The sequence below is a fragment of the Mauremys mutica genome, chromosome 5 (genome assembly GCF_020497125.1).
Source record: "Mauremys mutica isolate MM-2020 ecotype Southern chromosome 5, ASM2049712v1, whole genome shotgun sequence".
In the NCBI taxonomy this organism is placed as follows: Eukaryota; Metazoa; Chordata; order Testudines; family Geoemydidae; genus Mauremys; species Mauremys mutica.
This window is the reverse complement of record NC_059076.1, coordinates 8,735,920-8,761,854: the sequence shown is the minus strand read 5'-3', so window position 1 is coordinate 8,761,854 and position 25,935 is coordinate 8,735,920. Positions and strand designations below refer to the sequence as shown.

Here is a 25,935-nt window from a genome sequence, read left to right as displayed (position 1 = left end):
GTGCACAGCTAAGGAAAGGTGTGTTCCATGTGCATGTGGCTAATCCAGCTGTGCCATGACAAGGGGTAATGGATGCACTTGTGCTGAGCCCCTGCCTTACCTTATCCCTGGCAAAATCTGTAAGATGCAAAAACATCAGAGAGGGTGGTGGTGCTCGTTGTGAGGCATGCAGTAGGGATCCTGGTGCTGATACACTTTGGGAGCATATTCCTATATGGTTTATTGCAAAGACAACCCTGAGACGCTTATTGTCTCTTCTGTTCTTTAGACCTGAAGGCAGGTCTATGGTGAAACTCCTTCGATTAGCTTGATAGGGACCTTGGCATGTATAGACAAATTCTTGAAAATGTACTCTCCCCTACCTCATGCTGTGCGTACCACTCAAAGTTCCCCAAATGTAACCCTTCTATAAAGGCAGGTAAGCCTACCACAAGCCCTTCTGTTACAACAAATATGTTTGAAACGATTTCTGAAAGTTCAAAGAAGAATATTTTCTCAAAACCGAACTCACACCCGCTGACTGCACACAAAGCAAATGTTCAGCTGCAATCCAAGTTCACCTCCCGATATTGATAAGCTAAGCAGCTCCGCTAGATTACAGAGTCACTCCAGCAAAGAACTAGAACCATCTATGCTGCTATAGTTTTTGAGTGGAGATTTTGCAAATGGAACTAATGCAGAACTAGCTGTCACTGCGGCTGTGCCTTGAGCTGTTGTCACGGAGAGCTCCGCGGCCCCACTGGCTCGCTGGTTTGTCTGCCTTCTCTTTGTGCCTGCATCTTGGCCAAAAAGAATGGGAAAATATAGGCCTCATAAAAGAAATTGAAATAATAATAAAATACATTGCTACTGTCATTGTAAGGGAGCCAGCAGAGAGAATCAAAGGCTGAAATTTCCTTTTGTTTGCCATTAGACAGTGTTGCATGATAATCTAAATTGTGCTTTGATACCAGTTTCAGTACTGATGAAAACATTTTAAAATGGTCATAATTATAACTGATGTAACTATCCCAACTTGCAAAGAGTCTAATACACTCTCCAGTCACTGCCTCTTTTGCTTGACAGCCCTGGTAATTGTACAGAAGACGGTTTTTAGAAATGCAGTGGTCCATCATTTAAATGAGAAACACTCTTTTCTTAGGCTACGTCTATACTACCCGCCCGGGTCGGCGGGTACCGTTCGACTTCTCGGAGTTCGATATATCGCGTCTCATCTAGACGCGATATATTGAACTCCGAACGCGCTCCCGTCGACTCCGGAACTCCACCAACCCGAACGGCGATGGCGGAGTCGACGGGGGAGCCGCGGACTTCGATCCCGCGGCGTCTGGACAGGTAAGAAGTTCGAACTAAGGTAGCTCGAGTTCAGCTACGCTATTCGCGTAGCTGAACTTGCGTACCTTAGTTCGACGCCCCCCCAGTGTAGACCAGGCCTTAGAGAAGAGGGACAGTCTTGTGGCGAAGGTACTGGACCGACACTCAGGAGACTGGTGCTCTTGAGCAAGTCACTTTGTCTCTCTCTGCTTCCATACCTCATCTGCAACCCTTCCTTCCCCCCACCATGTGTCTGTCTTGACTATGCAGACTGTAAGCTCTTTGGGGCAGGGCCTGGCTCTTACTGTATGTTTGCAGAGCACTTAGCACAATGGGACCTGGCACAGCTGAGACCTCCAGGTGCTCGCCTAATAAACACAAAGATAATAAGAGAGTGTGACATGGCAGGGTTTCTCCCCAGCTTCCAAGGATAGCCTGCCATGCCCAGTCTCCTTTAAGCAGGTTTACCATCCAAATAAAAACCAACAAAACAGTCCCTCGCTCACCCTGAGTCCTAGGGTTTCATGGTCTCCCCTTCCCAGGGATCTCTAGTGTCCCTACTCCCAGCCAGCCCCCTTATCTTTCTGGAACACCAGCGCCAGGCTTCCTCTCTGAGCAGCAGGTCCCCTGTTCCAGGGACCCTCCACTCCCTAGTGGTTTCTCTCCCCCTGCACAGCCTGTCCCAATCACTCTTCCCCTTCCTGCCCTCTGAAGGCCTTTAGAGCCCCAGGGATAGCCCTGCTCCCTTTAACTGACTCCGTCGGGCCCAGCTGCTGTGACACGGGGGCAGTGGTCCTGATCTACTCACAGGGATCAGCTGTTCCATGATAATGAGGCACGACACATTCATTTCAACTTAAATTTTCCGAAGAGGTAGAAAAACTGGTCATTTGTCCCTAAAACAGAGGTCTGAGATTTGGGTGCCACGTTCTTTTTCTCATCTGAATGTGGAGGGGAGCCGGTGCCTCCAGAAATGGTGGGAGGAAGGCTGGCTCTTCCTCCTGACTGTGCGAAAACTCCCTGCCCATCAGACACACGGGAGGCTGGGCAGAGGAGCTGGCTGAGCGCCTGTTGAATCTCACTCTCCCAAGCACTGGAAGCAGCGGCTGGAGGTGGCACTCTGCTGGTTGGGCTCTCTGAGCTGCGGAACCTCCTTCTCTTTGGAGGGTGGCCAGAGGCAGCACAAGGCTGTGGAGTCATTAGTGGTGCAGCTCCAATGGAGGGGCAGTGGGGCCCTCAGCGCCAGCATGGAGACACCTGGGGTATGCAGGGATGACAAAACTCCTCAGATGCAGCTAGTTGTTGGGGGACTCACCTTTATTGGGGGCTGAGCCCCTGGCTCCCTTCATGGAATCGAGCACTAAAGCCCTCCCCAGACCCTCCTTAACGAAAATATCCCTGTGAATCTCTTCCAAGGGGGACAGCTGCCCTGTATGTCGTTGAGTGACGCTATGTGGGAGGCAGTGGTCCATGAGACACATACCCCTTTTGCAGGTATGGGGCCAAGTCCTGCTATGGGTCATGGCTATGTAGTGCCTGCAGACCAATGCCCAGCCCAGCATATAGGTGAACAGAGGGTTTCAATGACCCTGCCGGGTCCAGAGATGGATGTGGTAGAAGGGCTACTAGGATGAGCAGAAGAATGGAGAACCTGCCTTATGAGAGGAGACTTAAGGAACTTGGCTTGTTTAGCTTAACCAAACGCAGGCTGAGGGGAGATAGGACTGCTCTCTGTGAATATAAAAATAAATAAACTGGAGCTATACCAATCTCCTAGAACTGGAAGGGACCTTGAAAAGTCATTGAGTCCAGTCCCCTGCCTTCACTAGCAGGACCAAGTACTGAATTTGCCACAGTGGCCCCCTCAAGGATTAAACTCACAATCCTGGGTTTAGCAGGCCAATGCTCAAACCACTGAGCTATCCCTCAACTGAATGTGGAGGGGAGCCGGTGCCCCCAGAAATGGTGGGAGGAAGGCTGCCTCTTCCTCCTGACTGTGTGAAAACTCCCTGCCCATCAGACACACGGGAGGCTGGGCAGAGGAGCTGGCTGAGCGCCTGTTGAATTTCACTCTCCCAAGCACTGGAAGCAGCGGCTGGAGGCGGCACTCTGCTGGTTGGCCTCTCTGAGCTATATCAGAGGGACAAACACTAGGGAGGGAGAGGAGTTATTTAAGTTAAGGGCCAATGTTGGCACAGGAACAGATGGATGTAAACTGCCCATTAACAGATGTTTGCTTGAAATTAGGTGAAGGTTTCTAACCATCAGAGGAGTGAAGTTCTGGAACAGCCTTCCAAGGGCAGTGGTGGGGCCAAAAAACCTAACTTGTTGTAAGAATGAGCTTGATAAATGTATGGTGTGGGTGATAAGCTGCGATTACCTACTATGGCATATGGCTCATCCGCGATGGCTATTAACAAATATCCCCACCAGCCAGTGATGGGACCCTAGATGGGGAGGGATCTGAGTTACTACACTGTGCCTGGTGGGTCTCGCCACCAGAGCCCAACTGATCACCATATTTGGAGGAATTTTCCCCCAGGTCAGATTCGCAGAGACCCTGGGTGTTTTTTCACCTTCTTCTGCGGCATGGGGCACGGGTCACTTGCAGGTTTACACTAGTGTAAATGGTGGAGTCTCTGTAACTTGAGGTCTTTAAAACAAGATTGAGGACTCCAGTAACTCAGCCAGAGGCTAGGGGTCTATTACAGGAATGGGTGGGTGAGGTTCTGTGGCCTGCGATGTGCAGGAGGTCAGACTAGATGATCATGATGGTCCCTTCTGGCTTTAAAGTCTATATGTTTGGGCCAGCATCCAGAGGGAGCAGTACTGTCATCGGGACTCCTTCAGGCTCAGGACAGCAGTCGAGCACAGATCTCCAAGGGGCTCAGGGAGATAAGGGGCATGTGGAAAGGAAAGCTAGAGAGCTTGCTTGTTTAGGGGTTGGGGGGGTGGGGGCTAGCATGGTAAATGGATCTGCTCACTTTCACTCACTGCCAATTAAAAACCTATTCATGCTCTTTCCTGTTTTTTCCAGCAGGGATTTGGCCTCCATGGCAGCCCCTGGGTTGCAGATGAGCCCTGGACAATGCCAGAGAGGTTACAGCAGACCATATGGTTATGGCCAGTACAAGTGTTTCCTGGTTTTGAACTGTTAAATCATTCAATGACCGTTTCCCAGTGTTCCTTCTGCGTGTGCCAAGAAAGACCAATCAGACCATCTTCTCTTAAGCTGAGAAATGTCTGGTATAATGTTTTCCTTTCAAAATCTGCTAGTCACGGTTTTTTATATTGCACTTGGTCCATATTCTTGGTTGCAGTGTTTCCCAACAAAGCCGACACCAACTGAGCACACTTCACCTACTCTCTTGCCTGCCAGCAATCGGGGTGAAGGGTGCAGTGACCATTCAGCGGCATGTCATGCTGGGGCCCTTATAAGAATCTCAGTGCAGTGAGTACAGGGCCTGGGGATGTGTGTGTTGCACTTGCCTAGACCTTGCATATGGTCTTGTCAGGCCTAACTTTCAGCCTGTTCACACCTGCAGGGCTGTTGGAACCAGGAGTAAATCTGGAGCAATCCCATTGGCTCCACTGCCAATGCACAATTACTTCTGGCACACAGCCATTACTATAGCAGATGTGGGTCATAGTTAGTAAAGCACAAAACAGATTAATAACAGTGAGGGCCTGATCCAAAGCTCACTGAATTCAACGGGAGACTTTCCTTTGACTCCAATGATCTTCGGATCAGGTCCTTAATTTCCCAGTCTGGTTCTCATCAGAACCCACAGAAAAAAGCTAATGCGGTCTTGGGATGCATTAGGCGAGGTATTTCTAGTAGAGATAAGGAGGTGCTAGTCCCGTTATACAAGGCGTTGGTGAGACCTCATTTGGAGTACTGTGTGCAGTTTTGGTCTCCCATGTTTAAGAAGGATGAATTCAAACTGGAACGGGTACAAAGAAGGGCCACTAGAATGATCCGAGGAATGGAAAGCCTGTCGTATGAAAGGAGACTTGAGGAGCTCGGTTTGTTTTCCTTAACCAAAAGAAGGTTGAGAGGAGATATGATTGCTCTCTTTAAATATATCAGAGGGATAAATACCAGGGAGGGAGAGGAATTATTTCAGCTCAGTACTAATGTGGACACGAGAACAAATGGATATAAATTGGCAGTCGGGAAGTTTAGGCTTGAAATTAGACGAAGGTTTCTAACCATCAGGGGAGTGAAATTCTGGAACAGCCTACCGAGGGAAACAGTGGGGGCGAAGGACCTCTCTGGCTTTAAGATTAAGCTTGATAAGTTTATGGAGGGAATGGTTTGATAGGATAACGTGATTTAGTCAATAGGTCAATAACGTGCGACCACTGGTAATTAGTACCGAGGGTCAATGTTGGGATATTGAAAGTCTTTTTCCTGAGTGTCTGGCTGGAGAGTCTTGCCCGCATGCTCGGGGTTCAGCTGATCGCCATATTTGGGGTCGGGAAGGAATTTTCCTCCAGGGTAGATTGGCAGTGGCCCTGGAGGTTTTTCGCCTTCCTCCGCAGCATGGGGCAGGGGTCGCTTGCTGGAGGATTATCTGCTACTTGAAGTCTTTAAATCAGGATTTGGGGACTTCAACAGCTGAGTCAAGGGAGAGAATTATTTCAGGAGTGGGTGGGTCAGCTTTTGTGGCCTGCATCTTGCGGGAGGTCAGACTAGATGATCATAATGGTCCCTTCTGATCTTAAGTTCTATGATTCTATGATTCTATGAAACTGAGCAGATCCTTCCCCAGACAAGTTCCACAAACAACCATTGCTTCTCTTCCACAGGTCCAAGCGTGGCAGAGTTCAACTCACACTTTATCTGTGCCATAGCTCCTGTAGTCGACCGCCGCTGACACGGCCACGATGAGTGCGGGCATCCCGTAGCCAACCAGGTAGAAGTACTTCCTTCGCGAGTGTTCACTCTCAAACACCTCCACCAGCATGATGTACAGCTGCACCCCCTCCAGGAACATCCAGGTGAATGCCGCCAGGAAAAAGAAGTGCAGGAGGGCAGCAAACACAGCACAGGCGATCTGGGAGAGTCCAAAACAAAACAGAGGCAGAGGTTTGCTCCCAAACAAAATTATTACAATCATCGTAACAAAACCACTGATGTCCTTGGTTATTACACATGATACTAATCCTAGAATCTCTCTGTGTATGTGTATAAATATATATACGTGGCTGTAGCTTACCCAAAGAAACTTATGTTCTATGCACATTATGCTAAGCATATCATTGGCTGAAACCCCTGTACCCAGCTCCTGCACTCCCACAATATCAAACTGGATTCTTAGTAGGGGACATATTCAGATTCAAATCATTGAAGCAATTGTTCCCTGCTTCTTATAAAACAGGATTAACACACAGAAATATTCTAACGCCTTGGTTTAATAAATAGACATTATATGAGAACAAAAACTCAGATCACTTTAAATATCTTTATACTTAAAATGTAATGTATATTTATATGATAATATATATTATTTATAAGTTATATATATCTATAGTATACACATATGTATTATATACACGTCTGTATATATTTATATACATGTGCATGTGTATAATTCTCTATATAATGTAGATTTGTGTAATATATGTTATACATGTAGTGTTATATATAGACACATATATTATTTACACACAGACACACACACACATATGCATGTGTTTGGATTCGATGGCTTACTGCCTCAATACATCAGGGGCTTGTGTTGAGGAATCATAAAGACCATGTTTCTATTTCTGATGCCTCTGTTGACTATTGTTGTGTGGGCAAGTTTCCAGATGTTGACAAGCCATGTAAATGCTCTTGGGTGCTGTCAGCAGGGCCGGGCATATGCTGCGGGCTTCATTGCTCAGTAGTTTTAATGAGGGGATGAGATAAGGGAATTTAAAAAAAAAAGTCAGGGAAAAGGAATGTGAAAATAGAGATTCCAGTGCAAGACCTTATTTCACAGACATCCACTGAGATCCAACTGGCCCTGAACAAATACAGTGCTGGGAACAAGCCTGCACTGACAAGGGGATGGACAACATAACATGGGCTGCCTCTAGTACATGGCCAGGTAAAATACAATAGAAATCCTGGGCTAGAGCCCCATGGCACTGGGGAGAAGCTGGAGATTGCAGAGATCACTGAGGTTCCTACAAAGAGAGTGAACACACTGGTATACCAGTAAAAAAATGCTGAAAAGGTGAAAACTCCCTGCTGCAACAGGTTGCTGGTGAAAAAGGGGTCAGTAATAATGAGAATACACTAGCCAGGACTGAAGGAGTGCCCCTACGTTAGGGAAGGATCTCCTGGCTTTGAATATGGAGTATATGCAGTGGCTGTTTGGGGAAAATGAAGCCTGGAACCCCAACAAAGCATATTTCTAGAGACACTCACCAAGGGGCAGGGATGCTTTTGCCAATGAGCATACCATTTCTACATGGAATTTAAAAACACAAAGAACATGCCATTTGTCTATTTCACATGGAGATGGAATTACTGAAATGATTCTCCAATAAGGGCACTGACACATGACTTGTGCTGGGGCTTTCCAAGGAACCTAAGGGAATAAGGCACCCAAACCATGTTAAAGGTCAATAGGAGTTGGACACCTAACTCCCTTAGGCACCTTGGAAAAGCCAGTATCAGGGCAGTCTTGCTCCCGTCAAGGTAAATGTTCATTTTGCCACTGATCAAGAGAGCAAGGTCAGCACCTCCCCTTTTATACGCTAATGGATGGTTCTGGAAGAGTGAAAGGAAAACCTGCCTCTCCCACTGGCCACACCAGCCGCAGAGCTGTGGGAAGCACGGCAGGTGACTGAATCGGTTAGGGCTTTTGGTTCAGCCGCCATCGGGCCTGACCGTCCCAGATTTTGATGTGTGGAGATCTGTAAAGTGCTCGGAGATCTGCTGATGAAAAGTGCTGTGTAAGAGCTAGGTGGTGGCTTTGGTAAGTGATTAAAATTCTCTGCTTAGCAGGTGCGTAAGGGCAGCAACTATTGATACAGTCCCTAATGGCCAGAGAAATACTGTGCTCCAGCTCTGCTGCCGGCCCATGGCGTGTGGGTGTGAATCCCAAGTCCAGCCTCTGTGGAGTACGCAGCACAAAGATCACTTCCCTGGGCCTTGCGCGGACTGGAATAAAACTTCATGGGCTGTTGGGAACTCACAGCCCCACCCCTGCTCTTCCTGCCGGCAACCCACAGCCCTGCCCCCGGCCTGCCACCAGCCCACAGCCCCACCCCCTGCCCTTCCTGCCACCAACCCACAGACCCGCCCCCTGCCATTCCTGCCACCAACCCACAGCCCCACCCCTGCCCTTCCTGCCACCAACCCACAGCCCCGCCCCCTGCCCTTCCTGCCACCAACCCACAGCCCCGCCCCCTGCCCTTCCTGCCACCAACCCACAGACCCGCCCCCTGCCATTCCTGCCACCAACCCACAGCCCCGCCCCCTGCCCTTCCTGCCACCAACCCCCCTCCCCGTCCCCTGCCCTTCCTGCCACGATCCCACAGCCCCGCCCCCTGCCCTTCCTGCCACCAACCCACAGCCCCGCCCCCTGCCCTTCCTGCCACCAACCCACAGCCCCGCCCCCTGCCCTTCCTGCCACCAACCCACAGCCCCACCCTCTGCCCTTCCTGCCATAAACCCACAGCCCCACCCTCTGCCCTTCCTGCCACCAACCCACAGACCCGCCCCCTGCCATTCCTGCCACCAACCCACAGCCCCTCCCCTGCCCTTCCTGCCACCAACCCACATCCCCACCCCCTGCCCTTCCTGCCACAAACCCACAGCCCCACCCTCTGCCCTTCCTGCCACCAACCCACAGTCCCGCCCCCTGCCCTTCCTGCCACCAACCCACAGCCCCTCCCCCTGCCCTTCCTGCCACCAACCCACAGCCCCACCCCCTGCTCTTCCTGCCACCAACCCACGGCCCCGCCCCCTGCCCTTCCTGCCACCAACCCACGGCCCCGCCCCCTGCCACCAACCCACAGCCTTGCCCCCTGCCCTTCCTGCCACCAACCCACGGCCCTGCCCCCTGCTCTTCCTGCCACCAACCCACAGCCCCACCCCCTGCCCTTCCTGCCACCAACCCACAGCCCCGCCCCCTGCCCTTCCTGCCACCAACTCACAGCCCCGCCCCCTGCCCTTCCTGCCACCAACCCACAGCCCCGCCCTCTGCCCTTCCTGCCACCAACCCACAGCCCCCCCCCCTGCCCTTCCGGCCACCAACCCACAGCCCCACCCCCTGCCCTTCCTGCCGCCAACCCACGGCCCCGCCCCCGCCCTTCCTGCCACCAACCCACAGCCCAGCCCCCTGCCCTTCCTGCCACCAACCCACAGCCCCGCCCCCTGCCCTTCCTGCCACCAACCCACAGCCCCGCCCCCTGCCCTTCCTGCCACCAACCCACAGCCCCGCCCCCTGCCCTTCCTGCCACCAACCCACAGCCCCACCCCCTGCTCTTCCTGCCACCAACCCACAGCCTTGCCCCCTGCTCTTCCTGCCACCAACCCATGACCCTGACCCCTTCCTGCTACTGCCCCACAGCCCCTCTCCCTGCCCTTCCTGCCAGCAACCCACATCCCTGACCCCTTCCTGCCACCAACCCACAGCCCCACCCCCTGCCCTTTCTGCCACCAACCCACGTCCCTGACCCCTTCCTGCTACCAACACATAACCCCTCCCCCCTGCTCTTCCTGCCACCAACTCACGTCCCTGACCCTTTCCTGCCTGCAACTCACAACTCTGCCCTTCCTGTAGGGAACTTATGGCTCCACCTCTCCTGTCATGAACCTACAGCCCCACCACTTCCCTTCCCGTTGGGAACCCACACCCGCGCCCCTGCCCTTCCTGCCAGCAATGCCCTCTCTTCTTTGGTGCAATGCAGAGAGCCGCTGCAGTACAGAGCTCCAGAGCACAGGGGCTAAAGCATCCCCTGGTTGGCTCTTCCTGGGTCTGGCTTCCGCAGGAATGCATCATTTCTGCTACATATCAGGCCTTAGCTGCCTATGGAGGGAGGACAGGATCTGTCCCTCTGTGTATTTCTCTGAACAATGGCACATTCAGTAAGGGAGCTGAGGTTCCAGTAGATGTTCTTAGAACTCAATCATCATGCAAGGTGCTGAGCCATCCCGATGGGTGCTGAGCACCCTCCACACCCACTGACTTCAATGGCAGCCGAGGGCAGTGCACACATCACGGGGAGCCCAGCAACCAGGAGGATTGAGCCCCAGGAGCAGCTGTTGGAATATCATTGTCATGTAGGCTCTGCTATTCCAATGAAGGTGCCATCCCAAGTGGGACTGCGGGGATGAAAATGGCGAATGTGTAATCACTGCAGTAATATTTCTGTCAGTCTGCAGGGCTCCACACAGGTCACTGCTTGTATATGGAGTATGTTTCCCCTGCTATCTAGTGTGTCACAGGCATTTTTTAGTCAGTAGAATACAGCAGACTGAACATGAAGAATTTGTTCATTTCACAGCTTAGAACCCAGAGATTTGTAAACCAAATTGCTTCACAGACGTCAAAGGTGCTAATTCTTAGTCTTTGCCAAGTTTGAAGGCTTTTTCTTTAAAAAGAGCCATTTTGATGAATGTGAGCACAAACAGAGCACCTGAAATAGTCTTGTGAAAAATGCCTTTTTTTCTTTGGATTTTTTTTTTTTTGCTCAAGTTGAGGTTTTCTCAAAAACAGTCAGATGGAGTTTAACACACTACTCAGAAACATTCAAGCGGAGAACAAACGGTAGGAATTTCAGCCCCCAAGGATAATTTGTTCAGGAAATCATATGGGCGTGATCGGAAGCCTATAGAAGTAAACAGAAAGTTTCCTATTGACTTCAATAAGCTTTGGATCAGAAAGGAGGGCGTATAATAGAAAGCATCTTCTTGAGAATTACTGTGTTGTTGCTGGGGAAACATGAAACAACACACACCTTTGGTGTATACGTTTTAAACAGACATCTGGGGTGAAATCTTGGCCCTATTGATGTCAATGGGGCTTTTGCTACTGAGCATAAGGGACTAGGATTTCACCCTTGGTTACCAAACAGAGCCCCAATCCTGCAACAAGATGAGCATGAGTGTAGGGTGTATCCACATTCATATTGCTCCAGGATCAGGCCCAGCTACCTCCATTGGAAGGTGGGAGGAGATGCTTCCATATTTCTGTGCCAAATATCTTACTGGCTGATCCGTTCGATTGATCCCGATGAGGAAGAGGAGCTCAGCCACAAAGAGGCTGATGCACAAGTTCTTGTGAATTGTGTTCCTGTCACTCTGGAGCCCGCGGAAAAAGCAAAAGGTGAAGATGCAGATCAGGAGGCAGACGAGTGACAGCAGAATTCCGACCCACGTGATAACATCCAGGAGCAGGTCGTGGACTGTGTCGCTGTGCTGGAGACACAACAGAAAAATAATCAGTCACACGCTGCACGTCAGCTAATCAATACTGAAAAAAGCCAGGTTGTCTGAGATCCTTTGATAGACTCCTGTATCCACTTCCCAAGCACTGGCACAAGGGACCGATAGCTAATGAAGGGTATTAGGACTAAAACTACCCAGAATGGAGTTCTGCATTAATGTAGCCACAACCTGAAACACAACCTCCTTTCTCTTTGCTTGGGTTTGTTTGTGAATACAGCAGTAAGGCAGTGGGGAAGGTACCTGAACAGACTCAAATCCCAAGATTGGGTCGCAGGGATCATTAAGATAATGTATGTCTCATGCCCAGCTTGTGGCAAACACGTGGATTATTTTCCTTTCTTTTTTTCACAAGGGAAGGGAAAAAAATATTGATTTATCAAACCCTGCAGCTGAGAACCCAAAATGAATATCAGAATAATATCCTGGATAAACAGAGACCTTTTATTGACCATATTGTTTTTAAATCCACATTTAACCAGGATTTTAATGTGGCTCAGAAATTGTGTGTTCTCCCTTGCGATGTGGTCTAGTTTCTGCTTACCCAGAAGTAATGTCCACATGGATGTTCCCCCTTTCAAGCTACCACGTGCCCAAAGAACAGCAGCAGCAAAGACTGGTTTAGGGGGCTCTTATGGTGCAAAGCAGGGTGCTGGGGTCCACCAATAAAATGCCATTGGACCTATTTCTGTGTTTGTCCGTTCATTTGCTTCCCAAACCAGAGCACAGACACTTGGCACTCATCTTGGAAGCGAAGGACATGGTGTTTTGCTATGGGGAAAAGTCCATGACAGATGGAGGGGAAAGCTGATTCATTTACTCTTTTTGTTGCCTCTCTGCCAATGATAAAGCCACATCAGTGTCAGGCATTTATTGATATACACTCCTGCTATGTCAGCACCCATCAAAAACAACTCAAACCCTTTCAGCACTTTGGCTTTATCGGCACGACTGATAGGCATCAAATGAGAATGAAAGATGGTGAGTGACTTTTTTCTCCCCCCTAGAGGCTGTTTATAAAGAGTCAACTCTGTGTCTAGACAGAGATTATGGGAGGTGTTGTTCCCACAGCACTCCTGCCATTTTTCTTGGGAATTTGGAAGGTTTAAGAGACTATGATGGCAGAGGTGCCAAAGGGCACAGATTTAACATATGTCTATTGCAACAGCAACAAAAAGGGTTGTGAGTTCAATCCTTGAGGGGGCCAGTTAGGGATCTGGGGCAAAAATCTGTCTGGGGATTGGCCTGGTTTTGAGCAGGGGGTTGGACTATATGACCTCCTGAGGTCACTTCCAACCCTGATACTCTATGTCTATTCCATCTCCACTGCACACACAAGGAAGAAAGGGCATATTCTTCTCCTAACAGAGGTGCATTGTTTTATCTCTGTGTAATTCCACACTCGTTACTTTCCTCTTAACTTGGTGCAAAAATGTTAATACAAATTCCCACCCTTGCCTTTGCTCTGCTTTGCAAGAAGCTGCTGGGAAGCAGTGGATAACATCTCCCCTAACAGCCCCGCTGCAAAGCAGGCCAGCTCGCCTGATTAGAAGGAAGTGCTAGGCAGAGCTTCAGAGAGCTGCACGACACAGACACAGGAAGTACACAGCTGGCACAGGCAGATAAAGGGGAGAGACAATCAGGTGAACTTCGGAACGTGTGGCTCGATCGCCCAAGGCTAAAAGCACAAACGCAGTAACACTCCAGACAAAAAGTCAGCCTTGTACGTGGGGAGCTTTCCGGAGTTTTCCTTCATCTGATAGCAGAGCACCCCAGCTTCATGAGGAATGAGCGAGGATGCAGCCTGTTCCTTTTACACGCTTGGCTCCATGCACACACCAAGCATGTGTGGAATAAATGAAAACCCCAGGTCTCGCTTCTCCACTGCTCAGCCGCCTGCAGAGTTATTTACACCTCCCAGTGCAAAGTGGGCATGAAAGGCTGTCCAGTCAGGTCCTCAGGCACACTCCCCACTGCTGCCCTATAGGGAGGAGGTGGTGAAAAACAGTCCAGCAGCTCCCCAGGACCATGCAGGAGAGGAGGTCAGAGGGATTCTGTCACCAGGGCCACATATCATGCTGGTCTAGGGGGCGGGGGGAAGAGAGTTCTTATCCTTCACTGGTTCTGGACCACACTGGGACTGAGCTGAGAAAGGGTTGGGTAGTTTGGGGCAGGAGAAAAAGATAATTCTTCTCTCAGGCACAGGGGCGGCTCTAGGAATTTGGCCTACGGGAGGATTAGTAAGCTGTGCTGGTGAACTCCAGTGCACAGTCCTTGAACAGAGGCATGGCCCCTTGCACCTGCCCGCCCACCCTCCCCCCATTCAGTGCAAGCCAAAGGAGGCTGGGCACCACCACACCCCGAGACCAAACCGGCCCACTTTGCTTTCTATTGATCATCACTCTCACCTTCCAGTGCCCAAGCTCTAGCACAGTCAGATTTGCTGTAAGAGAGAGGGCAGAGCCACCATCTCAGCCAGCAAACACTTATGGGTGCATGCCCTGGGTTGGGAGCCAGGAGACCAAGGAGATCTAGTCTCACCACTCCTACTGACTGCAGCCAGTGTTTCTGTGCCACTGTATAGCACCATAGATACGACACCCTCTTAAGTTAGGATGAGAGCCCTGGGATAATTGTAACTGTTGGAATGAATTTAAATTGCCAAACATGGAATGTAGAAGTGAGCTGGGAAGTTGTGTTAATATTTGTATTATTGTTGTGTTTTTGTTGCTGTCATTTTGGTTAATGGGAACAGTCCCTGTAAGAACTGGGTGGGGCACTTGATGGTAGAAGACTGAGAGGTGGGAGATTTTGCCCTCGTGCCAGGGAGTGGAAGGTTCTGTCTGTGAAGGCTCCAGGAAAGATCAGAACTTGATATGATAAATGCATCTTTCCAGGCAGCAAGCCTCATTCTCAAAGGTGTGACACAGGCACTTCCTGGGGGCCCGGACGCCTCAGTGCATTGCTACAGAGCCTTTCACCTGTGGGCCACTACAAGCTCCTGTCCAACAGAGGCCTGATGGCCCCTATGTGGGATCAGTTTGTGGGTGTCAGTTCCAGCTCCCACAGCACAAACTCAGCATCACACTTTGCACTGACTGTCAGGCCTGGTCTACACTGGGGGGGGGGTCAATCTAAGTTACGCAACTTCAGCTACGTGAATAACGTAGCTGAAGTCGACGTACTTAGACCTACTCACCGCGGTGTCTTCACTGCGGTAAGTCAATGGCTGACGCTCTCCCATCGACTCCGCCTCTCGCCCTAGTGGAGTCCCGGAGTTGATGGGAGAGCGCTCTGTGGTTGATTTATCGCGACTAGACGCGATAAATTGACCCCTGCTGGTTCAATCGCTGGCCGTCGATCCAGCGGGTAATGTAGACAAGCCCTCAGACTCAGCAGAGAGGCCAAAAACTGCATGGGCCATGGAGACTGTTATCCCTAGAGAGGAAGTCCCCAAAAAGCCTCCAGACCAAAGCTCATGCCTGGTGGTGAGGCAGCGTATGTGGAAAGCTTGTCTAGCTTTTAAACCAGGACTTCATTGACCAGGGCTGTTAAACTGGCCTTTCAAGAGCACTAAACCTGCACATTTATTACTCTGAAGTTTATGGTTATTTATAAATTATTTCAAAAAATGTAAATTAACTCATTAAATAATTTGCATAAAATATCACACATAGAGCCTGTAACAGGGCAGCCACCCTCGGGCCCCTCCAAAACAGTCTCGGATGTCTCTTGATGGTGAGCACCTCTGTGAGTTTGTATTGATGTAATCTCCGTCACGCCACTGCACAATCCCCGTGTGGCATTTCCACCTGCAGTGTCCTTCAGTCCTCAGCACTGAGAAGAAGAGGGAGAAGGAGAGGAAGAGGAAGCGATCTCACCAGCCAGAGACCTGGCTTCTCCTGAGTTCCACTAGCCCTTGCTCCGTCCCTTTGCACATACTTCCTGAGCTTCTGAACGACCTTCTCTGGGATTCTGTGGGGGCGATAGTTAGTGCCTAACTACGGGCTAGTCTACACTTACCAGCCGGGTCGACGCGGTGAGTTCGACTTCTCGGAGTTCGAACTATCGCGTCTAATCTGGACGCGATAGTTCGAACTCTGGAAGCGCCGCGGTCGTCTCCGGTACTCCACCACTCCAAAAGGCGGTGGCGGAGTCGACCTTGGAGCCGCGGACTTCGATTCCGCGGCGTCTGGACGGGTGAGTAGTTCGAACTAGGGTACTTCGAATTCAGCTACGCTATTCACGTAGCTGAACTTGCGTACCCTAGTTCGACCCCCGCCCTTAGTGTAGACCTGCCCTACGACTACACTGCAGCATAAGACCAGGGTTGATAGAACTCGAGTCAAGTTTGTCAACCTAGGGCTTGAGCATCTACACTCATCTGTAACCCCAGGTTAGGAATTGTTGCACCCTGGGTCCCAAACTGGGACTTTGGTATCTACACTGCATTTTGCAGGCCCGAGTCTAACCAGATTTCCTAGCACCCTCCCAAAATGGAGCTGCGCTAGCCCTGTGCTTGTGGGGCAAAGTGGGAAAATCAATCATCCAGAGGACAAAGAAAATTGGCCCATGGGATACTTTTGGCAGTTTCCCAGAGCACGAGTCCAGTGGGGTTGTATCTACACTGCAAAGCAACAGGACTTGAACCCTGGACCTCAGTTAGACTTGGGCTTGGACCATCCACCCCTGTGTGGTCTGGGACCCGGGGTATGAGCCCTGGGGTAGCACAATTTATGTGTTGGTGGAAGGGGGGATTAGGCCTGAGCCTGAGCTCAACCCCTGGGTTTACACTGCAGTGTAGAATACCCTCAGAGCAGCATGCTGGGTCAGTGGCTGGCTCTCCATGCTCTGGCACCATACAGCTCAAACTCTGGCAGCTGTTCTTTTCTGGGTTCCAGACCTTTAGAAAGGTTCATTTTACAGAAACAACGTGCTTGATGAAATTCAAAGAACAAAACAGTAAACCCAACAACTTTTGTATTTGTGACAAGCTTTATATCTAGGGTTGGAGTTCGGGGCCTGATCCTGGTCCATGCAAAAACTTCCCTTGACTCCCAGCTTTTGAATTGGGCTCCAAGTTGCGTCGGTGGGAAGCAGACTGGTTGAAACAGATCGCTGCTTTGAAAACCACTGTGTGTGTGTGTGTGTCACAGACACGGCTGCCGAGTGCACAGCAGAGTGAGCAGGCAGCCCAGAAATTGCTCAGGCTGTGAAATGTGTTAGCGATGAATGACGGTTCCAGCAGTGCACTACCTGTGCTCCAGAGCAGAGTTAATAAAACCAGCTCTAGCGAATGTCAGTTTATGATAGAACGGCTTGTCCCTTAAATGAAGGGTCCTTTCTCTTTCCCTCTTAAAAAGCTCAGTAGAGGTAAACAGTGAGCTGCTGGCTGCGGGGGGTGCTTTTGTTCAGCTAATCTTTGCCTTTAGGAAGGGAGACAGTAACATGCTTGTGGGTGGAGGAATGACAAATGGTAACTACAGAAAGTGTCACTGGCTTGCTGGAATACAGCTGTTGTGCGACCGGTGGGAGCTGGCTTGGAAGGTGGCAGCATGGGTTGGGCTTTGGTCCAAGTGGGCCAGATTTAAGCTGGCAGTGGTGGGTACTTTACACTGCTCCTGAGATGTGTAGCTGCCCAGAATGGACTGGAATCCCGTCACTCCTTTTATAACTATTATCAACCACAGTGTGGTATTGAAAGCCCATCGTTCTTATGTCCACGTTGCATTTCCTCACTACGGTATGTTACACAGATAAGGTGAGATCACAGTGGGCTTTACAGACAGTCTTTAAATCAAGATTTGAGGACTTCACTAACTCAGCCAGAGGCAGGGGCCTATTACAGGAGTGTGTGGGTGCGATTCTGTGGCCTGCAATGTACAAGAGGTCAGATTAGATGATCACGGTCGCCCCTTCTGGCCTTAAAGTCTCTGACACGCTAATAACTGAATCTGAAGTGATGGGAAAGCCATGGACGAGATCTACCGAACCAAACCACACTGGTATTAGGAAAGAGGGAAACTCTTGTTGAATATACAAAACTGCAAGTTTATGCTGAATGCTAAGGATCAACTCCCAAAAATGTGGCTATTCTGGCATGTAGCTGGGGGAGGGATTAAGGGGTCTTTCCCCTCCCCCTTGCACGACCCAGGTAAGAACCGGTCAGAACCCCAGCCCTGCACTCAGAGGGAGCACACAGGTTATTCTGTACACATGGCATCTAGGATGGGGTGGGAGGCGGACTATGACAGAGGGCAGGGAGTGAGTTGCTCTCCACAAGGGGTGCAGTAGTGGCAGCAGGTGCCCAGCCCCTTCATGCCTCCTGACTGCCATGGGATATGGACTGATTTACAGCAGGCTGAAATCAGCTTCAGGCTCCAAATCACTCGTACACAATGGGAGATGCACCTCAGGGTACCTGGTTCATCCAGCCTCTACTTCCCTGAGACATTTCTTCCTAGCTGGTTTGGTGTCTCCTTATGACACACACTTAAACCTTCCCTCCTCTTTACAGAAGGTCATTCAGCAAGTTCTAGCCCCTAAAATGGAGTCTCCCCGTGATCCCACCAGCTGTAGCTGACACACAACCTTCTCCAAGACTCATCTGTCTTTTCCCCAGTCATTTTTAAAAACCTGCCAAAAGATGCAAGGACTTGTCACCCCAGAGTTACTGGCATGATGTCAACCAGCCATCTTGAAAGAAAAGGGCGTAAGTATCAAAGCAGTTTGGTTGCTATGTGTCGAGATGCACAATTACTAACCCATTGGCATCACTAATTTCAAGGTCCCAAGGCTCCTGGTAATCTTGAGCACTGCAGGGGCCACAAAATACCAGAGATATTTTCCAGTGTCCCAGGTCAGCAAGGTCGTCTTCAGTAGGTCTAGTCATGAGCTTAAAGTTAGGCACATGATCTAGTGCCTTGCTGAACCAGGGCCCTAACTCCTCCTGGTGAGAGGGCCGATGGGATCTGTACCACCTGGTTTGGTTGTTGGGATGGGAGCTTAGGAGGTCTAGTTCACAGATCATGAGAGAGAGCCCAATCCAGTGAAATCCTGGGCATCCTCACTTCTCGCTGAAGTCAACGGACGCTGAGGGCAGTCAGCATCTCGCCGGGCCGGACAGCTAGTGAGGATATCGGGATGGAAAGTGCTCTTTGGCGCTCTCCGTTAGTGGAGTCAATCTCGGAGCAGTAATGAGAGATGTGGAGAGGATTTGCTGACGTGGAGTTGCCCCGAAATCAGCCAGTCCTGTCCTTTATTATAAACAGCCAAAACACTAAACTGTAAAGAGGATATAAAGTTGTCACCTTCCTCTATGTTACGAAGTGAAAAGCTGAACTGCAGGTTACCATGGATACAGTGTGTGGTGAACACTATGGGGGGTCCCATTCTGGTCTCACTTACACAGGTGTCACTTCGCTGCTGCAAAATGAGTGCTACACAGGTGTGAGTGAGAGGAAATTCAGGCCCAGTGATTGCATCTTTCTTGCTCCTTCATTCTGGCTTTGTTTCATCATTGAGCGACGACGAACAGCACCGTCTCTGTTTTATTTGGAAAGACTAGCTACAGCACCTGATCTAGCCTCATACAGCCCTAGTGCTCAGCTCACATTGCTGCCAGCTATTGGGCCCAGCCTTTGGGCAGCTATGCAAGATGGCAGGACACCTGGCACTGTCTTAGCTTGCCCGCTCTGCATACCTACCTGGGGGCCAAGGGACAATCCTGCCCTATGATTTTCTTCCAAACACTCATCTTTTGGGGAAGTTCTCTGGCCTGTGTTACACAGGAGGTCAGGCTAGATAATCATTATGGTCCCTTCTGGCCTTGGAAGCTATGAATCCAACTCTTATTAAAATGGTATTTATAAAGGACATCCTATTGCCACTTTGAGAGGTCAAAATATGTCATGACTGAGAAATTCTGCCTCCACGCTTCCTAGGGACAACAATCTCTTTATTTAGTGGAGGGAACAGGATGAAACTGATCTTGGGCACGTGAATCAAAGGGATTCCTCCAATTACACACAGCAGAACTGCATGTTCCAGAGAGTACAGAATCTAATCAGAGAGGAAGTCACCCTGAACCTCATTCTCCCCATGAGAAAGGTGTTGATTGTGAAGATAACCAATAGGGGGAAGCTTAGTGCTATTTAAATTCCATGGAATAAGGAAGTTTCACAGAACCCAGGAGTGCCAAGCGTTCCTGCCCCTCTGGCCCCTTCCTGTGGCTTTCTCCACAGAGAACTGGCTGTAAAAAAGTGTTGGATATTAGGAAAAAACTTTTTCACTAGTAGCGTGGTGAAGCACTGGAATGGGTTACCTAGGGAGGTGGTGGAATCTCCTTCCTTAGAGGTTTTTAAAGTCAGGCTTGACAAAACCACGGCTGGGATGATTTAGTTGGGTTTGGTCCTGCTTTGAGCAGGGGGTTGGACTAGATACCTCCCGAGGTCCCTTCCAACCCTGAGATTCTATGATTCTATGATTCAATGAGCAAAACAATCTATTGGGTTTGGGGTAGAGGAAGCAGCTGCAAACAAAATGCTGTCACCGTTGGTTTAATTTAACATCTACAAGTCTTAGACTTGGGAGGATTAGATTTTTATTAGTAAACACCGGTAAACGCTGGTTTCACCGCACACCCAAACCGACGAAGAAATATTTCCATCAATAATAATCAAAACCCACAGTTAGGTAAAGTATGAAAAGTGCTGCTGGAGGAATTATTAGAATTTGAGTTATGGATATTTATTTTGTATATGTGGACATGAGATGTTGACAATTTGTGTTTTGATGGCTATAAAGCTTTAACTTTTGAAATCACAGAGTCTTCTGTCATTAAATAATTATTGTCTGACCATCCCCCCTCCCCACATAATTTCCTAAACTGTGAACATTTCTATGGATACAAATAGAAAAACATGCTTAAAAACAATAGTGTTGTGCAAGTGGGAAAATGTAAATAGATAAAAAATGAAAAAAAAATGAAAAGTAAACATTGATATTATCCATCATCATCATAAAAAATAAAAGCTGAGTTCTGCCGAGCCTATCCATGCGTGAGAAGGACTCGGGGACTAATGTTTCCAGTACTGAAGAGCGCATAAATAATACAAAGGGACAGAGAGGTTAAAAATATGGAAAGGAAATAACAGAGCTCTCCCTGGAAAAAATACAAGCCAAGACATCTGGAGAAACTACACAGAAACAGAGATGCAGGTGAGAGGGATATATATGCAAAATAGCTCTGCTGAAAAGGACATAGGGGAGAGAGAGTGCATAGTAAGTAATTAGATATGAGCTTGCAATGTGATATAATAGCACAGAAAGTCATTGTACTATTGGACAGTACCACTTCACAGGTTGGGGGTACACAAGAGACCTTGCTTTCTTTGTGCAGCTGCAGTTGGAATAAATAATAATAATCCTCCAATTATCAATAAGCCACAACAACTCTTTCTAGAGCACAGGCCAGAGTGCAGCTAGAACACTGCCTCAGGCTCTTTGGGGCACTCTGGTATTCAAAAGAGTGCAAACAAGGAGTCCAGAGAAAGGCGACACACACAATGCCCGAGAGACTGATTTATAAGGAAAGATTAAAAGAGTTGAACACCGTGGTCGACATGTTCTAAAATGGCTACTGATTTTAGGATGCTGTCTCTATTTTTGGGTGCCCAACATAAGAACGAGCCCATTGCAGATCTCCTTTTACTTCCGTTGGAATTGTGGGAGCTTGGCACCATTGCAATTCACTCTGGAACATCCTGAAGCATTGTGATATGCCAACGAAAATAGTTAGCATCGAGACTTTCTATCAAGGTGAAGCATGTGAAAGTATATGCAGGCCTGAGTGAATGGTTCAACACAGACACTGGTCTCCAAGGATGATGGTTCTCTTTACCTCCACTGTTTGGCATTGCCATTGACTTCGTTGGGAGACAAAGTGTAGAAGGATACAACACAGTCATTGCATAGCTCATACACTGTAAAATCTAGATTTTGCTGATGACATAGCTTTTCTAAGTGGCAGCTCAACCAAAGTTCAAGCAAAGACCGAAAGACTGTCCAGTACTGCAAAACAGATGGGATTCATAATCAGTCATGAAAAAAACAAGTCTAATGAGAAGCCTGGCAGTGCCCAAGTCAGTAAAGCACAAGCCGGGCTGTCCAGAAGAAAATAATGGCACAAACTGGCAAGGTGGCAGCTGCATTCATCGGCTTACACAGTGATTGGTCACCAGAAGTCTACAATGTGCAGCGCAAACTACGACTCTTTAATTCAAATAGTATTTCCATCTTAGCATATGGATGTGAAAGCTGGAAATCCACCAAAGGTACAGATGATATCTAAATGCCTGTGACAGCAACTGCTCCAGGACAATACTAGGTATTATATTGAATAAATATATACCAAGTGCCGACACTTGTCAGAGTTCAACACCCCCTTATATCTGAAGTTATCCAGAAAAGAAGATGGAAATATCTGGGGGCTGTGTGAAGAATGAAGCCAGAGCATCTGCCATGGCAGTTGTACTATTGGGCAGCTGAAGGGACATACAAGGGGGCCAACTGAACGAATCCCTCCATTGAACACTACTCAGAGAAGGAAAATGTATTCATAGATTGCAAGGCCAGAAGGGTAGCTTCTGTAACCATTTTTGATGCCCTCCTGTAGAACACAGGCCAGAGAACTTTCCACAAACAATTCCTAGAGCTGATCTTTTTAAAAAAGCATCCAACAGCTTATGATTCTTAACAATGTAGAAGGCATGCAAATAGTGACCCAGGATAGACAGGGATGGTGGAGCCTTGTTCATACTTTAGGCATTATCTGGCAGCATGGGAAGGACTCAGATTCAAAGCCTCTGAAATCAGGCCCGAAGTGTCCCCAGCTGGACACCCAAAAGGTGACTATGCATGGGGATATGGGGTCTAAATGGTGCAAACACCCAGGAGGAAGAGGAGATCTTTCGAGCAGTTCAGTCAGATAGAAGTAGGACTAATAGGAACAAAGAAAAATTTTGGCTGTATATCTGGAAACCGTATGATCTTTCAGACTGAACATTGGGTACCCATGAGAACTGTTATAAGGACTATATCTGGAGTGATTTAATGCTCAGGATATGCTATTGCATACAATTATGTCTTGACACTGTAGAGATAGATTACATGACAATTTCAGTTTTTCCAGCCGCAATTTCTGTGCTTCCATGAAAATTTAGTCAGGAGAGTAGACTGTATTTTCTTAACAATAAGGGTTGAGTAATTTTCCCAAGGGAAGCTAGACAAATCACCCCACAATATTCTGTAAGTGACAATTCTTCACTGGCAAAGGGATGTAATGGATTACTGAATACGTCTCTTACATCTCTTAATTTGCTGATTCCATTAAGTTCCCTGGTTCCTGTTCTTGACACACGCTCAAATAGTCTTTTATTTTTCATTTAAAAAACCCAGTGAAGACAAGCTGATTTAATAACTTTTCTGCTTAATTGAAACACTCCTTGTTTAACACATTTTTGAATAAGTCAGCATAATAAAACTCTTCTGCAGAGACTTAACCCTTTAGCAGGTGCAAAATCCCTTTGCCCTATTCAATGTACAATAAAGCAGCTTTAGAATTTAGCTCTGATATTTTAACATGTTCTAGACCAGGGGTCGGCAACCTTTCAGAAGTGCTGTGCCGAGTCTTCATTTATTCACTCTCATTTAAGGTTTCGCGTGCCAGTCAGACATTTTAACATTTTTAGAAGGTCTCTTTCTACAAGTCTATAATATATAACTAAACTCTTGTTGTATGTAAAGTAAATAAGGTTTTTAAAATGTTTAAGAAGCTTCATTTACAATTAAATTAAAATGCAGAGCCCCCCGGACTGGTGGCCAGGACCCGGGCAGTGTGAGTGCCACTGAAAATCAGCTTGCGTGCTGTCTGTTCTAGACCCTGGGCCTAATTCTGCTTTTTGATACTGCCCATCAACCCCACTAATGTTAATGTGTGTCTGACTGAGGGATGAGTTTAGCCTGTTCTTTAGATCTGAAATTCAGAAATTGGTTTTAGGCAATAGACCCATACGTTCCACTTAGACTTTATAAATGTTTGTTCATTTCTCTCCCCAACTCTCCTGGTTCCTCGACTTCCAAAATAATTGATGATGATGATGCTATAATTTATGCGTAGCACAGTATAACATTTTAAAGCTTCAGATTAATTGCTGCACTTAAAGCATCTTGTTGGAATAGCGACTTGTAGAGCACAGTACACATTGCTGAGCAATATCTGTCTACCTTAAGCTACTCTTACTCACACAGTTGGGTTTTCTTTAATGGATTTTCCCACCAGCATTTAACTAGTTTTTTGGTTGTATATTTTTCCCATGGTACATTTAAGATGCATCTGCTATGGTCATTATGATGAAAAGTACTTGCTTTTATGAAAATCAGCTTGCATATTTTGAAGGATAATTCTGTAGCTGTTACACAGGTAGAATGGCTTATGTCCTTTAACCATGTGCTTTCTTCCAGGGTGTAAGAACTACTGTAGTCTTATTGCATCAAAGGGTCATAATAACATCTTACAGATTCATGCATTTGCTTGCAATAATTTTTGTATAAAACCATCCAAAGTTATTTGCAATCTGACGGAAAGGTATTTGATTTATTTGGAAGTCTGAAGGCATCTAAACGAGAAATGAAAATTTTAATTTTCAATGGTACATGCTCTGAAAGACAAGAAATATTAATAATTGGAGATATACCAATCTCCTAGAATGGACCTTGAAAGGTCATCAAGTCCAGCCCCCTGCCTTCACTAGCAGGACCAATTTTTGCCCCAGATCCCTAAGTGGCCCCCGCAAGGTTTGAACTCACAACCCTGGGTTTAGCAGGCCAATGCTCAAACCACTGAGCTATCCCTCCCCCCATTCTGGGTCTATAACATAGACTGCATGCTACGTTATGTAGATGGAGAGCACAATAGTTAGATAACCAAGGATGGCAAACATCATTTTTATACCTGACAAAGATATTATGAATCAGTGGAAGAGCTCTGAGTAAGAGCAGGCAATGTGATCCGCAGATAGGGTACTGGATTGGAACACAAGAGACTCTATTCCTGTTCTGCCACTAATGTGCCGAGTGTCTCTGTCTCCCCTCCCAACATGGCTCTGTCTTGTCTCTTTAGACTGTACGCTCTTTGAGGCCGGGCCTGTCATTTATTATATTTGTACAGCACCTAGCACAAAGGGGCCCTGATCTCTCAGTAATACTACCATATAAATGATCATTCATAACTAGCATGTCATTATTTTGTACTTCTGTGCAGAGACACCACAATATTTCCAACTCTTATGTGACATGGGTTTTCTTTGAATTACAGCATGCATTTCTGGAATAGCCTGTGAATTTCCATTGTAAGTGCAATTGCCGTGGGGGACTGCCTGACATGCCTGTCAAAAGATATCCTGCTGGGAATGAAGTCAGCTTGTGTGATTATCCTTACTCCATGTATTATGTTCCAGAGGCCTGGAGGAGATGGCCTGGCACAGGGTTATTCCTCAGTCTTATGTACGGGAGAAAGGGCACCCAACTCAGTGCCTTTTAAATTGAGGGAGCATCTGGGGAGACTCTGCTGTTTCCAGAGTCCTAGGATCTTGGAAAGTCATGTAAACTTGGCAAGGAGCTCATTGAATTTGATGAATAAAGTCAGCTCCAGGCTCAACTAACTCTAATAGGCAGATAGCATCTTTAAAAAAAATCTTTCTTCTTAATTGAGTAGAGTCCTGTTAAGCCTGGAATTGATCCCATCAACTCCCAGTCTTAAGACATACAGATAAATCACAGCTCTAAAGGTCAGCCATTGATATTTGTTTTTCCTTAAGACACCGACATATTGCTATGACTGAATAGAGAAGCAGAAGGCTATCAATCATTCGCTGAATGAATCAGAGTCCCTACCTCCCACCCACACCCCCCGTATGCTAATAATTAAAGCACAGCCCATAACTCATGGAATGTCTGCAGGATTCTCCTTTGGAGGAACACACAGCATTACCATCGTACTAGGGAGAGAGCTAATTCATGGCCAGAAGTGACATTTTGTCAAATCGTAGTGCTGTCGACTTTAAACTAAGAAGAGGGGCTCAGGTGTCTGTTCCCCGTGATATGCTGTATCA

General features: G+C 47.9%; 1 protein-coding gene across 13 annotated transcripts in view; it reads right to left on the bottom strand.

Moving 5' to 3' along the window:
* Positions 1–25,935, bottom strand: part of ADGRL3 (adhesion G protein-coupled receptor L3) — an 834,374-nt gene that overhangs the window by 115,756 nt on the left and 692,683 nt on the right. For all 13 annotated transcript variants that reach the window (XM_045018219.1, XM_045018220.1, XM_045018222.1 and 10 more), the window contains 2 exons: positions 11,528–11,737; positions 6,154–6,374 (listed from right to left, as the gene is read on the bottom strand). In XM_045018219.1, the coding sequence (XP_044874154.1) occupies positions 6,154–6,374; positions 11,528–11,737 (431 nt within the window). The remainder of the gene's footprint in view (positions 1–6,153; positions 6,375–11,527; positions 11,738–25,935) is intronic.